General features: G+C 42.0%; 1 protein-coding gene across 1 annotated transcript in view; it reads right to left on the bottom strand.

The window, feature by feature from the left end:
- Positions 1-15,852, bottom strand: part of Cwh43 (cell wall biogenesis 43 C-terminal homolog) — a 56,119-nt gene that overhangs the window by 28,225 nt on the left and 12,042 nt on the right. The window contains exons 8-9 of the mRNA XM_028864225.2: positions 11,907-12,032; positions 9,011-9,090 (exon numbers count right to left, since the gene is read on the bottom strand). Of these exons, the coding sequence (XP_028720058.1) occupies positions 9,011-9,090; positions 11,907-12,032 (206 nt within the window). The remainder of the gene's footprint in view (positions 1-9,010; positions 9,091-11,906; positions 12,033-15,852) is intronic.

Raw genomic sequence — 15,852 nt, 5'->3', positions numbered from 1 at the left:
CTCTATAACATCTCAGCCCTGCAGGTCACTCTGATGCATCTCAAACACTATAAGCTGGCTCTCCCTCAATCCTTTACACACATTTCCTTTTGTAGCTGAATCACAACTAAATAACTGGCTTTTTTTTGCCCCCGACTTTCAAGTCTCATCTCAAATGTCAGAGAAGCTTCTCCAGCCGTCCAGACTCTAGCTTCTATTCCACAGTCTTGCTTCCTAAGAAGCCAGCTGGCCTACAGCCAGAGTCTTTCTTCACTTGCTTTCATGAATACTGTCTTTATTTAGAACGCAAAGTGCGGGAGAGCGGAGGTCTGTCCAGCTCCTCCCATGGGCCTCTGACACCGAGCACAGCAAGAGGCAGTTGATGAACACTTGCCATAAGAAAGCGAACGAATGAGCAAGCAATAGTTCAAGTGCAAACAATCCCTTTAAAAAGAGTTTGTGGCTGACGTCAGGCATCCTCTTCATATGGAGACTGTATTGTAACAATAATAACTTGTGGGAGCCCGTTCTGGGGTTCCTCGTGGCTTTACCCAGCAGGTCCGCATAGAGGATGATCAGGACCACGGGCCTGAGTGCAGGTGTCTGAGATGGCCTGCACTTGGCTGTGCTGGGGGAGGAGGTCTTTTGCTCCACCCCCTTGGCGTCTCTATAAAAACCCCGGGCCAGAGACAGTCGGGGCCCGTTGGAATAGGTTCCAGGCCCTCTCGAGGCTATCCTTTATTTTCTATCTGTTTATCTCCGCAAGATTCTCCGCTATAAATCCTTCTATCTAATATTTCCTGCTGCTCGCACTCAAGAAAATTCTGGGAAGCTGTGGGGGTGGTGGGTAAACGCCCCACAGAATGGCGCCGTGAACAGGGACTAAAGAAAAAAAGGGACTAAAGAAAAAGGAAAAAGGACGAAAGAAAAAGGAAAAAAAGGGGGGACAAAAAGGGGGGACTAAAGACAAGTGAACAGGGACTTAAGACAAACTAATAGGGACTAAAGATAAAGGAAAATAAGTTTTAATACAGAGTTTTTGGTGAAAGTGCGAGTCAGCCCTGCCAGTGGAAAGGCATGCCGGTGTTATAAAAAAAAATATATTTTATGTATATATATTTTTGGTGAGGCAGAGAGAAAAGGAAAGCGGACTGGAAGGATGTCCGATGCTGCAGCGAAATTCTCTTCTGTCAAAATTTTCTATCTTCTATCCCTTTCTCAATTTCTATCTGTGATAAGTAAGGTATAGGGTAGTAATATAGTTTAGGAAAAACTTAGAAGTGTAAGATTGTGTAGGGAAAAAATAAGTAAGGCAACTAGACAGAAAAACTCTTCAATTTTCTAACTTTGGGGGCTTTGAAAGCAAACTGGGGGGGAAAAGTCTTTGGGCTTTATGGGTAGTTAAAAAGCTCTTCTCTGAGCTTATGGGGAAGAAAAAGTTTCCTATGGAAGCTTTTGACCTGGGGACAGCTGAAATGCTAAGTCCAAGCGGCAGGAGAAAGTGTTTTCTCCCTGAGGCAAAAATGGGGGTGTAAAAAGTCAAAGTTTAAAGTTGGGAAGTTTTGGGAAAAGTTGGTCTTTCTCCTGGGGAAAAAAATCTTTCTCTTAAGCTATAAAGCGTTTCTTGGAAAATTTGGGGGGAAAAAACTCTCTAAAAAGCTTTAATCTTAAAAGCTCTCTTAAACCTAAAAACTAAATTTGTTTTTGAGAGGACAAAAATTAGAATCACCTGAAGATATTAGTATGGAGACCACCTGTGATTAGCTCTAAGGGAAAACAACAAACTTAAGACAGCAAAACCTCTCTAAGTTCTTTCAAGCTTTAAAAATCCTCCCTGCAATGCAGGAGGCAGGAACAAGTTTCTAAAAACCCCTTCTAAGCTCTGTCTCTTCAAGCTAGTAAAAGACAGTGGGTCAGAGTACCCTGAGGGAAACGCTTGGGGAGAGTGAGGGTGAAGAGCTACAGAGAGCCCAAAGGGCAGGAAACTTTACCTGAGAAAAGCAAAAAAGCCAAGCTTTTCAGTTAGAGCCGAGCTGAGGCAGCAAAGGTTCTGAGTGAGTGTTTCAGAATGAAAAGGTGCTCCTAATCGTCCAATGCAAAGATTCCCTGAAACTGTTAGCATTGTATCCTTGCTTCTGCGCAAAAACCCAGAGGCGACTGGCCAGCGTCTCTGAGTTGTAGTGCATTTCGGGGATACTAGGATTCCTGCAGTTGCAAACTTCCTGGAGCACAGAGCTGAGGCAGGAAGGTGCAGGACCCAGGGGAAGATTGCTAATGAACAAACAAAACTAAAGCCGGTGGGAATGGCACAGTTATCTGCTTTCCTACAAACCCCGGAGTTGATAGGTCCACAGCTGCAAAAAGAAAATCTGAGAAAAAGCTTTCCTATCAGAGAAAGGACCTTTCTGGGAAAACAGTAAAGCTGAACTGTGTCTGAAGCAGTTGTGCTGCTGAGTCAGAACGCTGTCTGGGGAAAGAGCCCAGCCAGGGCAGAACAGAACTATCCAGGAGTAAAGCTTTCTTTTCTGTCCAGAGAAAGCACCTCTTTGAGAAAAGCTTTGTTTCAACTGACTCCCTGAGATGAGGGAGTGTAGCCCTGAGGGGTGATTGCCTCTGGCATAAGCTCTGTCCTTGAGCACCCAGACAAGCAAATGCAACCCACTGGGGGACTGGGCCAGGTGAAGGCCTGATGATGCAAAGCACCTGTCCTAATGGGAGTTTAGAAATGCCAAAAACCTCCCTTGTTAAATTTTTCAGTCTGTACGCAAACCACACAGACCCTGAAAAAACAGACAAAAAGCCCTACCTTCAGTAGCAGGAAAAGCCGCCACTGTAGTGCCGGAAACTGTTTCTGGGGTAGAGGGGCTAAATTGAGACCAAACTGGGAACTGTCTGGGAGAAAGTCTCTGAAGAAACAGAGGGGACAGATTCCTCTCCAGAAAATGCATGACCTGACAAAGCTGCTAGAGTTTGAGGCAGATTCAGGGGGAGAAAAAGAAGCCCCTACCTCCAAAGGCAGCTAGCAGAGGTACAGAGCCACAGACAGATACCTGAAGCTCTGCATCTGGGGAAGGAAGAAACAAGCAAAATGAGAATAAAATCAGTGGGAGAAAATCTCTCTGAAGGAGCTATGGAAAAGCTGTTGTACATGATCTTGCTTTTCACTGACTGGCTAAGGCAAACACAAGCCCCGAGGAAAGTTGCTATCAGAAATGCCAGCCTCAATGCCGGCTAACGAGGCAGGCATGTTTCTGATCTGGGGGCCAGTGTCAACTGAAGGAGAGACACCTGTTGAAGCCAGCTGAGGAGCAAATAGAAACCTCCCAATGTCCCACAATTGAAAATGTAAAATGCTTGTTCACATCTCCCGTTGCAAAGGCAAGAGACTTTGTTCAAATCTCCCGGGCAAGTCTAGTAAAAGAGAACCCGTTGACTCTCAGACTCAAAAAGAACTATGGGAAATGACTGATATAAGGGAAATTATATAAAGGACTGATATAAGGGACTGATATTATTAGGGACTGATATAAGAGAAATTATTCTGAGAAAGGTAGTTTTTCCACTAAAGATGGCAGAATTGCCCTAAAACACTTTTGTCAGCTTGAAAATATGTTCATGGTAAACTTAAAATACAGCTTTTAAAAGAATAAGGAGGAAAATCGTCTAAGAGTTTAAGTGTCAGTTCCAATGAAAAATTGAAAGGATACGGAACTAGATGCTTCATGGTTTGGGGCTCTGTTGGTAAAATGCCTTATTTACCCTAATAGCTGTGCAAAGTTTTTACGGCAGTTGGATGACAAAAAGCTACCTATAAGAGCAAACAAGTCACTTTAAAATCCTTAAAATACCACCTAATAGCTGTGCAGTTTTTGGCGAAGAGCTTTACAGCAGCTAAATATGGTAATTTCACCCTCAATGTGAAGTGAAGTTTTTTGGTAGAGCAAACCAAAACTGCTGCTGTAATAGAAACGTTTGTCTGAATTGAAGTACTTAGGGGAGCTATTATGAATTTGGGTGAAGGGACAGCCTCTAGTTAAAAACTGTCTACTGCTGACAGTGCATCTCTGCCGGTTCGAAAAGGCCGACTCGCAACTTTGGGGTGTGGCTTTGTCCGGAGAATGTTACAGCCCCCTAGCAACAAGTATCACAACTCTATAATGACAACACTCACTAAATCCCAGTGCTTTATAACAAAACTAACTATAAACTGTAAACTTTAGAAATGATGTACATACTTCCTGTCTAGTTAAGAGAATCTTTTTGATAGAGATGGTGATAATAATTAAGAGTAAGAAGTAGAAAGACGAATATAAGATATGTGAGTTTGTAAAAATTGTCTTGTTAGATCTGTGTTAAGAAATCTTTAGGTGTTTGCTAAGTTAGATATATGCTAATGGTAGCCTATATAAGTTTGTAAAATAGATCAATAGAGTTCCTTTAAGAATATAAGCTTGTAAGAAGTATCTAAGGTAGTCTTAAGACATATAGTAATAAGCTTGTAAGATGCTAGTTGTAAATGTAAGTTTAAATAAGAAATAAGATAGAATGAATATAAGTATATAAGAATTAATAGGAAATATATTTGCTAAAGTAGTTCTATAAAGTATAAATAAGTAGATGTTAATATGTTGTATGTGAGTTTGTAAAAACGTGTAAATGTTGAATATGAGTCTAAATGCTTTGCAAGGCAAAAAAGTTATATGTGAGTTTGTGAAAAAGTTTAAATGTTAAGTGTGAGTCTATTAATGTATATGGTGAACACACCTGAGACACAGGAGATAGTGTCCTAGTAGACTGCAAAGTAGGCAGTCTGAATGGTTTCAAAATCTCCAGAAGCTGCTAAGAAGCTAAGAATGGCGGACGCCAGAACCAGCACAAGGCATCCGCAGCTGAGATCCGTGGAATATCAACGCAGCACAGAAAAACCTGAGCTAACAGCAAAAACGGTGCGGTTTAAAATATTACTATAACTAAAAAGGTCTGTCTGTAAGAACAAAAGTTGCAGAGACACTTGTTTGAACAAAAATTATTAACTGCAAAAAGTTTTGGTTGAAAAACATCTCTTCGTATTTGGAAGTGAAAGCCTGATACCAGAATTTTTCTTGTTTGAACTTTTTGAACTTAAAAATGAGATAAAATTACAAAAATTTTGGTTATGGATTTCTCATATTTGGATGACTAGTACCAATATTTATCATTTGAATTTTGGTACTTAAATGAAATGAACAATAGAGACTTCATTGCAATGGGACAATTTTGAGCTTACTTATAGTAATGACCTAGGAAAGGTTTTCTGGAATTGGGTTAAAAATGGAACTGTTTAAATGAAGAAATATATTTCTTAGAATCAAGATGCAATTTTGTGTATGCATATATGCCTTATTTACTGGTGATTCATGAATTGTTTTGTGGAACTGTTTATGTAAGAATGGAATTACTTATGGAACTGGTTTTGTGTTACAAATGGAACTGTTTAAACAGAAAAGTTTGGGTTTTCTAACTTGGGCTTGAGATTTTGCTTAAAATTATAAAGAAAAGGGAGAGTTAATATTCCTTAGTCTATTTAATTTAAATTGTTGTTTGAATGGATTAATGTCATGTTTTGTTAGTAAGAAATGCAAATGGGGTATACTAAGAGACTACTTTTAAAGTGTGTAAAGAGTTTTATTAAGAAACTGCTTTTGGATGTTTTGCTAAGTTTTCAAAGTATTAATGGTTAGATCGAAAATATTGCTTTTCAATATGGGTTTGTAGGAATTGTATAAGTTTGGGTTCCTCTAACTAGGTTTGAGTTTTTGTTTAAAAATTATAAAGAAAAGGAGGAGCTATGAGATTGAATTATGTTCGCAGAAACCTATTGATATTAATGTACCCTGGCTTTGTGGAATTGAGGAAATGTTTAAGTTTGATGTGAATACATCGAAGTTTTTCCTATGTTCTGTTAACAAGAAAATTCAAATGACTGAGTTAAAGTTGTAAGACGGAGAAAATTGTTAACTATATATAGCACCATATATGCTAATTCTAATGGTTCTGTTAAGAGTTTGTTTTGAGTTGTAAGATTGAGAGAATTGTGACTATGTATAGCAATATTTATGTTAACCTGTTAATGGTAATGATGAAGTTAAGGGATTCTTTAAGTTTGTAGTCGCCTTAAGAGTTTTGGTTTAGAAAGGGCTTGAGGCAGCTAAGACTGCTGTGGTCACCTTGGACCTAATTCAAAAGAGAAATGCCATTTATATCATCCTCTACTCCCATACTGGGAGGTGTAACAGCTATGGAGATTGTTGTAAGTCATTAATAGTTATTTTTTTATATATTAAGAAGGGGGGACCTGTGGGAGCCCGTTCTGGGGTTCCTCGTGGCTTTACCCAGCAGGTCCGAATAGAGGATGATCAGGACCACGGGCCTGAGTGCAGGTGTCTGAGATGGCCTGCACTTGGCTGTGCTGGGGGAGGAGGTCTTTTGCTCCACCCCCTTGGCGTCTCTATAAAAACCCCGGGCCAGAGACAGTCGGGGCCCGTTGGAATAGGTTCCAGGCCCTCTCGAGGCTATCCTTTATTTTCTATCTGTTTATCTCCGCAAGATTCTCCGCTATAAATCCTTCTATCTAATATTTCCTGCTGATCGCACTCAAGAAAACTCTAGGAAGCTGTGGGGGTGGTGGGTAAATGCCCCACAATAACTAACATGGAAAAAGCATCCAAAGGCGCCAGCATCAGCGGTTTATTGCTATCTGCTTAACAGGGAATAGTTACTGGGTGAGGCCTGGGTTTGGTCTCTAACACTGCTTGGGAGGGAGAGGAGAGGAGGGGAGGGGAGGGGAGAGGGGAGGGGAGGGGAGGGGAGGGAGGGGAGGGGAGGGGAGGGAGGGGAGGGGAGGGGAGGGGAGGGGAGGGAGGGGAGAGGAGGGGGAGGGGAGGGGAGGGGAGAGGAGGGGGAGGGGAGAGGAAAGGACGGGAGAGGAGGGGGAGGGGAGAGGAGAGGAAAGGACGGGAGAGGAGGGGGAGGGGAGAGGAGAGGAAAGGACGGGAGAGGAGGGGAGGAGAGAGGAGGGGGAGGGGGAGGGGGAGGGGAGAGGAGGAGAAAGGAGAATCAGAGAAACTTGGACCACAGTCCCCTTCCTCAGTTTATCTTTTTATTTAATATGAAGACATTTTTCCTGGTAGTACAGATCACTGAAATTCAGCAATATCTCTCAAATTCTATTTTATCTCAAACTGTCACTCTGGCTGCTCTAGGAAATGCAATTATCTTTTTACCAGAATGGATGGAAAACACAGCATTGCAGTGACTTACCCTTGCTTCTGTCTCTTTCTAGAAGAGCAGAGAACATCTGGACATTTAAAATTACAAAAAGCAAAGGACAATAAAACATCCACAGAATGCCAGTATACAAGATATACATAATTTATAAAATCAAGATTTGTTTCTCAGATTTTCCTTAAATCAAAGACTCTCATATTCATATCTTTAGCAGTCTCCATCAAATACAAAATACTCTCTTCTTTTATAATTTAATATTAAATCATGAATGGAAAAATAACTCTACATATCAAAGTCAGGAGCAAGTGGTCATTATTACCTAGGTCTACACTGACTCAGAATTCAACTTCCTAAATCATTCCATTTTATGATCAGCCTAAGAGAAAAAGGGATGGGACCCAAGGTCTTAAAGTCACCGCATCCAGGCCAAGCATTAAGTCAGAACAGTGACACACAGAGAGAACAGAAAGAAGCAGTGGGGTGAAGGCGCAGCCTCCACAGTGGGAAAGAATCTTCGTCAGCTCTACATCTGATAGAGGTTTAGCATCTATAATACATAAAGAACTCAAAACTACCTAAACAACCAAAACCCAACTGCCCCAGCAATAAATGAGCTAATGAAGCAAACAAATCTCTCCCTTCAAAGGAACAAATTTACATGGCTAATAAATATAAGAAAAAAACACTAAACATCTGTAGCCATCAGGAAAACACACATTAAAGCGACGTGGTGAGGACGACAACCGTACAGAAAAATAAATGGCCACGAATGTGGAGAATGACTAACTTTAGGGACAGCTCATCAGAATGTGAAGCATTCCACCTGCCGTGGAAGTCAGTGTAGAGGCTCCTCAAGACTCTAAAACCATGGGGCTGTTCAGTGGTTAAGAACACTTACTGTTCTAACAGAGGACCTGGGTTTGATTCCCAGTACCCACATGTAGGCTCATCATCATCGATAACTCCAGTTCCAGGGAATCTGAAGCCCCTTTCTGACCTCCGTGAGCACCAACCACACACACAGTGCACAGACACACAAGCAGGCAAAATACATACCCAAAACAAAGGTGACTACATCCACACCAACTAAACCATAAGCACCATAGAATCAGGCTATACCACCCCTGGGTCTCCTACCGAAAGGGATCTAAGTCAACATACCACAGAGATATTTTGCTACAGTATTCACAATAGCCAATAATTGAAATCAACCAAGATGCCCACCAATAGATTAGCCAGTAAAGAAAACACAGCACAAATACACAACAGAGTTTTACTGAGCCACAGAGAAGAGTGAGATGGTGTTCTCTGCATGGGAATGGATGCAAGTAGAGACCACCATGTTAAGTGAAATAAGCTACACTCGGAAAAACAAGTGTCACTCACTTTCCCTCATAATCTAATTGTATACCTATATGTAATATGAAAGCAGAAGGCGGGGCTGTGTGGGAGAAGAAGTTATCTAGAAGAAAAGACAAGAAGACAAAAAAATGAGTAACGGGAGTAAATATGTACATGATAAGTATGTATGTAAATTTCACTTTATATGCTAAGGGAAAAAAATTAGCAAAAAGGAAAAAATGGAAAAGGGAGGGAAACAATGGAAAATGCCCAAACACTGTCAAACAAAGGTTTCAAAACAGAATGGAGTTGTGCAATATTATATATATATACATATATATATATACATATGTACACATATATGTGTGTACACAATAAATATACATGTATATGTACACACACACACACATAAAGTAAAACTTACCCCTTGGCCTAGTTTCTTCTCATAGGTTCTGTGCCGTAGTCCTAATCCTAATAATCCCACACCAACCAGCAGCCACAAAACTAAACAAAAAGAAGAAAGGATCATTAAAAAGACACTAAAACTTTTAAATAACTTTTCAAAATTATATCTATTGACCAAGGAGTCTCTGTGGGACATGGATACATTACCCATACTTTAAAAGCAGGCTTTTGAAGAATACTCCCTGAGAACGTTCCAAGGGCAATGAGTGTAAAGTAAGAATTAACTACAAAATATACAAGAAAAGATATTTTTGCGGGTACCACATGGCAGAAGAAGATGTCCTGAAGCACCAAGCACACGAAGACCGTAGATGTCAGAAATTTAAGAATCAGAATACGAAGTGAGTGTGCCTGGTGTGTTTGAAAACAAGAGAGCATGCCAACGTGTGGCTGGGGAATGTAAGGCTCAAAACAGAACAATCAGGGAAGTTTGCAAAGAAATAAAGCAGATTTTTAGACATAAAGACATAGAGCAGAGCAGTGGACCAGCGGTTAAGATCACTGGACCCAGGTTTGATTCACAGTGCATGGCAGCTTACAACTGTCTGTCGCTCCAGCCCCAGGGGATCTGACAGCCCCTTCTGGCCTCCAGGGGCACCAGCCATGCTAACGGCACAGACACACGTGCTGGCGAACACTCACACCCACAAAATAATAAAATAAAAATTTTAAGCTGGAAATAAAAATATATAATTTAATGGGTGAGAAAAAAATTCAATGGGCAAGGTACAGAGCAGATTAGACGGAGCTTCAAGAAGAATGAACGCAAAAGTCGGCACCGAGGAAGGGGGCCGGCAAGACGGCTCGGCAGGCAATGGCACATGCTGCCAAGACAGAGGACCTGGGTTTGATCCCCAGCTCCGACCTGATGGACCAAAAGAACAGACTCTCTTAAGCTGGCCTCTGACCTCATACACGTGCCTGCCCCTTACATACACACTGAATGAATGAATGAATGAATGAATGAATATGCATTTTTTTCATTTAAAGAAAAAAAAAAACAGAGGCAGTAAAAATGAGAGTACCTAAAAACAGAAATAACAGAAGGTCCACTACAACCAGTTGGCCCAAAAAGGAAGGAGGAGAGAGAATAAGGAAACAGCTGAGAAAAGACCTTGTTGAGGACGTCCCATAGCTTAGAGACTCAGGAATCTTCAGAGTGGAAGAACCCAAAGCCTCCCAAGCAGGGTGAGGACAAACCCCGCCCCCAGGCACATCACAGTGAAGCTGTGACTGCCAACTGCACTGAGAAAAATCTCAATTTAAGTAAGATTTTCCCAGGCTATGATGAGAGACATCCATGATGGGTTTCATATAATGGCTCAACTTTTCATGACACAGCACTCAGAAATACTTTGAAGAAAAATTTGAATATACAGTTTCAAATGTTGTCTCTTTTTACAATAATAGTTTGTTTCCTTTGGTAATGTTTCAAACTTTTAAGGGTATAAACCAGTGTTCACATGTCTTTGTAGCCTACATAACAGTCACCTAATCAGCACATTGCATACATTCACTAACTATTTATATGTGATCCAGTTCATTTAAAATGAATCAGATATTAGATGACAAGTTTATTTCATGTGGAATAGATGGTCTCAACTATCAGAAGAAAACAACTTGGAAATTCTACCTGATAAATTTTCTATGTTAGAAGTGAAATATAACCATATCGGGTATTTGTGGTTGAAACGCCACAATATCAGGGATTTGCTTAAATGTATTTCTGTAGTTAAGATTTTTCTTTGGGCCACCAACCAGTTCCCAAATAATGACATGGAGACTTCTTATTAATTATGAATGCTCAACCTTAGCTTAGGCTTGTCTCAGTAGCTCTTTTAACTTAATTTAACCTGTTTCTATTTCTCTATGCTTTGCCTTGGGGATTTTTACCTTTTTTCATTCTGTATGTCCTACTTTCCTGCTTCCTCCATGTCTGTCTGTCTGTCTGGCCTGTGGTATCTCCCTGTTGTCTTCTCTTCTTTCTTCACAAGTCTAAATTCCTCCCCCTACTTACTCTCTCTTCCTGGAAGTTCTACCTATACCTCTTCACTGGCTATTGGCCATCTAGCTTTTTATTAGACCAATCAGGTGCCTTAGGCAGACAAGAAAAAATAGCAACACATCTTTACATAATTTAAAAAATGCAACACATCTTTTTATAGTTAAGCAAATATTCTGCAACAGAAACAAATGCCACACATCTTTACATAGTTAAACAAATACAACACATCTTTGCATAGTCAAACAAATATTCTGCAAAATGTTTCAACAAACCCAAAAAAGGCAGGAAGAAAACAAAGACAACTGGCAGCAAAATGCAGAGGGTTGTTGCAGCCAAGTGAAGGGCACAGCAGGCTTCCTGGAACTCTCAAATTTCATGTTGGAAAATGTATACAACATGAGCCAGGCATGGTGGCATACACCTCTAATCCCAGCCCTGGGGAGGCAGAGATAGAAGGATCTCTGTGAGTTCAGGAGGATCTCTGTGAATTCATGGCCAGCCTGGTCTACATAGTGAGTTTCAGGACAGACAGAACTATATAAAAAGACCTGTCTCAAGCTGGGCAGTGGGGATGATGCATACCTTTAAACCCAACACTCAGGAGGCAGAGGTAGGTGGAGGATCTCTGTGAGCTTGAGGCCAGCCTGGTCTACAGATCGAGTTCCAGGATAGCCAGAGCTACAGAGAAACCCTGTCTTGAAAAGCAAGCAAACAAACAAAAGATCCTGTGTCACAAAAAAAAAAGAAAGAAAAAGAAAAAGAAAAGAATAAAGAAAGAAAGGGGGGAAAGTAAAGAAAAAAACAAAATGTATATACCAAACATTTTAAAGGCAAGTAAAACTGCACTTACTAAGTTTCAGGTACTTTTCAGTCCTTCTCAAAAGCACTTTGGGACTATTTTTTGTTTGAAGAAGAAAGTCAAGGTTTTTCTTAGGTCCAAACAACATACTCAATCCAATAATTACCATGATGGTGCCTGTTGAAAGAGAGAAAAAAAAGAGAGAGATGGGGTATAACTCAGTGGTAAAGTGCTCGCCTAGCATTCATGAGGCCCTGGGTTCAATACTGAGTATCATAAAAGCAATAATTCTTTTTAAAAACAGTGGTGAGATTGAGGCTGGAAGGGTGGCTCAGTGGTTGAGATCCCTCACTGCTTTTGCAGAGAATAGCATGGAGAAGTCTAGCTGGCACTCAACTGGAAGCTGAGAACTCCAGCAGCAACCTGCCCACAAGCTGTGCCCTCTGGTTCAATAGTGGCGTGGATGTCGTGGGAGAAACCAACTGTGGTGGTATTCTAATTGTACTGAAATGTGATTTTCATTGTATGTTAATAAATAAAGTTGCCTGGGGGTCAGATCTATTAGAGCCATAGAAAGAGCGTGGCGGCGGCGGCGGCAGCAGCGCACGCCTTTAATCCCATAGATCTCTGTGTGTTCAGGGATACAGCCAGCATTGGAGACATACACCTTTAAGACCTGGAGGGCTGTACTTACAGGCAGTGATGAGGCAGTCATGTGTTTGGGTTTACAACCAATGAGAAGGCAGAACAAAAGACTATTTAAAGACATACACACAGGAAGTAGCTCTCTTTCAGAGAGGTAGGAGCACCACAGGAGGAAGGGTAAGATTTTAGCTCTGAGCTCTGTCCTCTCGGCTTTCTCTTTTACATTGGTTCTGTGTTTCTTATTTAATAAGACGGTTGGTTACATCTACAACCAACTACACTTTTTTTAAAAAAATCTGATTTAGTCCCACTCAATGAAATGAAACCCATACCTGACACTTACTGAGGCCAAGAACCTGAAACTAGACAGGTCCTGGGCCCTAGGGGGAACCTACTACTGTTATTCTGCCAAATGGTCATAGCAATAAAATGACTCCTAATGACATACTGATGCATCCATGATCAGTAGCTCACTCAGCCCTCATCACAGAAACGTCTCCTTGCAGAAGATGTTAATTAGCCGGGCGGTGGTGGCGCACGCCTTTAATCCCAGCACTCGGGAGGCAGAGCCAGGCGGATCTCTGTGAGTTCGAGGCCAGCCTGGGCTACCAAGTGAGCTCCAGGAAAGGTGCAAAACTACGCAAAGAAATCCTGTCTCGAAAAACCAAAAAAAAAAAAAAAAAAAAAAGAAGATGTTAATTAACAGAGAGACCCACAACTGGACAATGGATAGAGAATGAGAGACTTCCCAGTGCTCAGCCCTAAAAGGTCGTCTTTATCACAACTTCCCCTGAAGGCTCAGGACAATGCAGAAGAGGGGGCAGAAATATTGTAAGAGGATGCTCCAAGGAAACATTTTCCAGGCACAGCAGAACTCACAGAGACTGTGAAAGCACACACAAGACCCAGCACAGGTTCAAACCAGACAAAAATCCCAGCACAGAAATAGAGAAGAGGACATAAAGTCCCACGACTCACCAAGAAGCTACTTGCAATTACTCTCTGCTGGGAGAGAGAAAATCAGCTTTCCTCAGTGGAGTGACACTGGGTATATCACACACATGCTTAGTAGTGGTTGGCTAACACAAATCACTCTCCATGCATGCTCTTTTGTGCACCTTTTCATTTTGTTTGTTTCAATAGAGAGAAAGGATGTGAAGTTGGGTAGGTAGGGAGGTGGGGGAAGACCTTGGAGGAGCTGGGGAAGGGGAAGGAATATGATCAAAATATATTGTACAGAATTCTCAAAGAACACATAAACACATTCTGCAGAAAGCTCCTCAACATTGCCCACGTTCCTGGCCTCGTTACTATGTCGCTCTTCTTACTAAAGAAGGTTCTCATTTGTATGAGGCGGAAATCAAGCATGGTTTCACAGGTCTGTGAGTAGGGAGATTGAACTAGCAAAGCTCATCGTTCATAGCGCCCCAAAGAAACGAAAGTAGGTGTGGCACAGCTCTTACGTTCACTCCGGTCCTCCACCTGGCAACACCCTGAGCAAGCCGGAGTGAGAAAAGAACAGGACACTGGAGAGAGCAGAGCCCGAGAGAGTAGACCCACCTGAAAGAAACCACAAGAATTAGGAAGTTTACAAAGCCAGGCACCTGCAGAGAAAATGTGGGAACCTGGCACAAAGTGTGTGGTCCCCCGCCCCCCCCCCCCCCAACCAAGAAGCTATTTGTAATTGATACCTGCAGGGAGAGGGGAAAATCCCTTTTCCTCAGTAGAGAAACACTGGGTATATCAACCAGACTCCAGAGTAGGCCCCAGGCCTGGAGACTCTGTGGAGACCCACAAAGGTTTCCTAGTAAGATCTAAACTTGCTTTACCCAGCAGGGCTGCACGAGGGGATGACTGGACCATGGGCGTGGTTACCAGGTGTGTGGAAGGGTCTGCACTTGGCTGTGGTGTATGCTTGGATCTAGCAAGGGAGAGGCCGTTTGCCCTGCTCTATGGCATTGTTATAAAAAGCCCCTTTGAAGAGACAGAAGGGGCGGGTGGATTTTGATTCTGGTCCTCCTGAAGCTATCCTGTGTTTCTGTCTGTCTCCTCTCCACTATCTTTCTGTCTAAAAGTTTCTTATTCCTCTCTCCTCCTCATAGGAACCCTTTAAAAGGTGGGAGCTGGCCTCCCACGGGACTCCCTGGTTTTTTGTGGGTTGTTTCTTGGTTTGTTTGTTTGTTTTAATAAAGAGAAAGAATGTGATGTTAGGTGGGAGGGGGAGATTTGGGAGGAGTTGGGGTCAGGGCTCTATGTTCCTCTAAGGAGGTAAAAGCTCCAGCCAAGATGGGAAATAGGGAATTCTCAAAGGCTGTTTCTCAAAGATCCTGTTTCTCTTCACAGTGAGTCTTTCAGAGCAGCCTGTTCTGACAGAAGTGCAGCTCGTGGGGTAGGAAGGTGGCCGTGAGATGCGGCGGTGGCTGGGAGAACTGTGGGGGACCGTGGGCGGAAGCCACCCCTCTCCCATCAGGCACGCCCCTAAGGATTTGTTTTATCCACGTAAGCTCCCTTCCCTCATTCCAGGGAAGTTCCCTGTGGGGAGGAACACGGAGGACTTTTCATCTCCAGCACCCGGCCGGCATTGTGCCAGGAGCATAGCACAGACACGATAATTTTTATGAGAATAAATGAACAAGAAAAAACTGAAAGCATAAACGAGCCGGAACAGAACTGCTGAATCTCTATCAGCACCAACGCCTTCCCGTTTTCTTAGGCTTTGTTGAGAAAGGACTCGACACGCTCTACTTCAGTTTTAGAGTCCGTTCTAATGGCTCACACCTGTAATCTCAGCAATTCGGAGGCTGAGGCAGAAGGATTCCCATGAGTTCAAGGTTAGCCTGATCAACAGAGTGAGTTCCAGGCCAGCCTAGGCTACAAAGTAAGACTCTGTCACAAAAAGAAGAAAGAGAGAGAGTCTGACAATGTTGGTTTTCTATATACCTGCTATAAATTAGTAACTTCCTTTTTTTTCAGAAAAATAACTTTAAAAATATTTTTGAAATAATCTTTGAACATTTAATTTTGGTGAGTTTGTAACACTAAGATTCACACATAGGCTTTCTTATGGTTTAGACATTTTTTTCTCAACTAACTCATTTTATTTGCTTGTTTATTTGAGGCATAGTCTTACTATGTAGCCTTAGCCAAGCTGGAACTCAGTATGCAGACTAGGCTGGCCTAGAGCTCACGGAGATCAACCTGCCTCTGCTTCCAAAAGACTGGTATTAAAGGTGTGCACCACCACACCTGGCAAACTAATTCATTTTAAAGGGCAGTGGAGTAATAAGCATTGGAGAAGTGCACTTAATTTGAGCAACAAATGATGAAATTTATTTTTCACTATAATTTAGCC

The sequence above is a fragment of the Peromyscus leucopus genome, chromosome 10 (assembly GCF_004664715.2).
Source record: "Peromyscus leucopus breed LL Stock chromosome 10, UCI_PerLeu_2.1, whole genome shotgun sequence".
In the NCBI taxonomy this organism is placed as follows: Eukaryota; Metazoa; Chordata; class Mammalia; order Rodentia; family Cricetidae; genus Peromyscus; species Peromyscus leucopus.
Note: the sequence above shows the minus strand (reverse complement) of the source record. Positions and strands in the feature narration are given on the sequence as shown.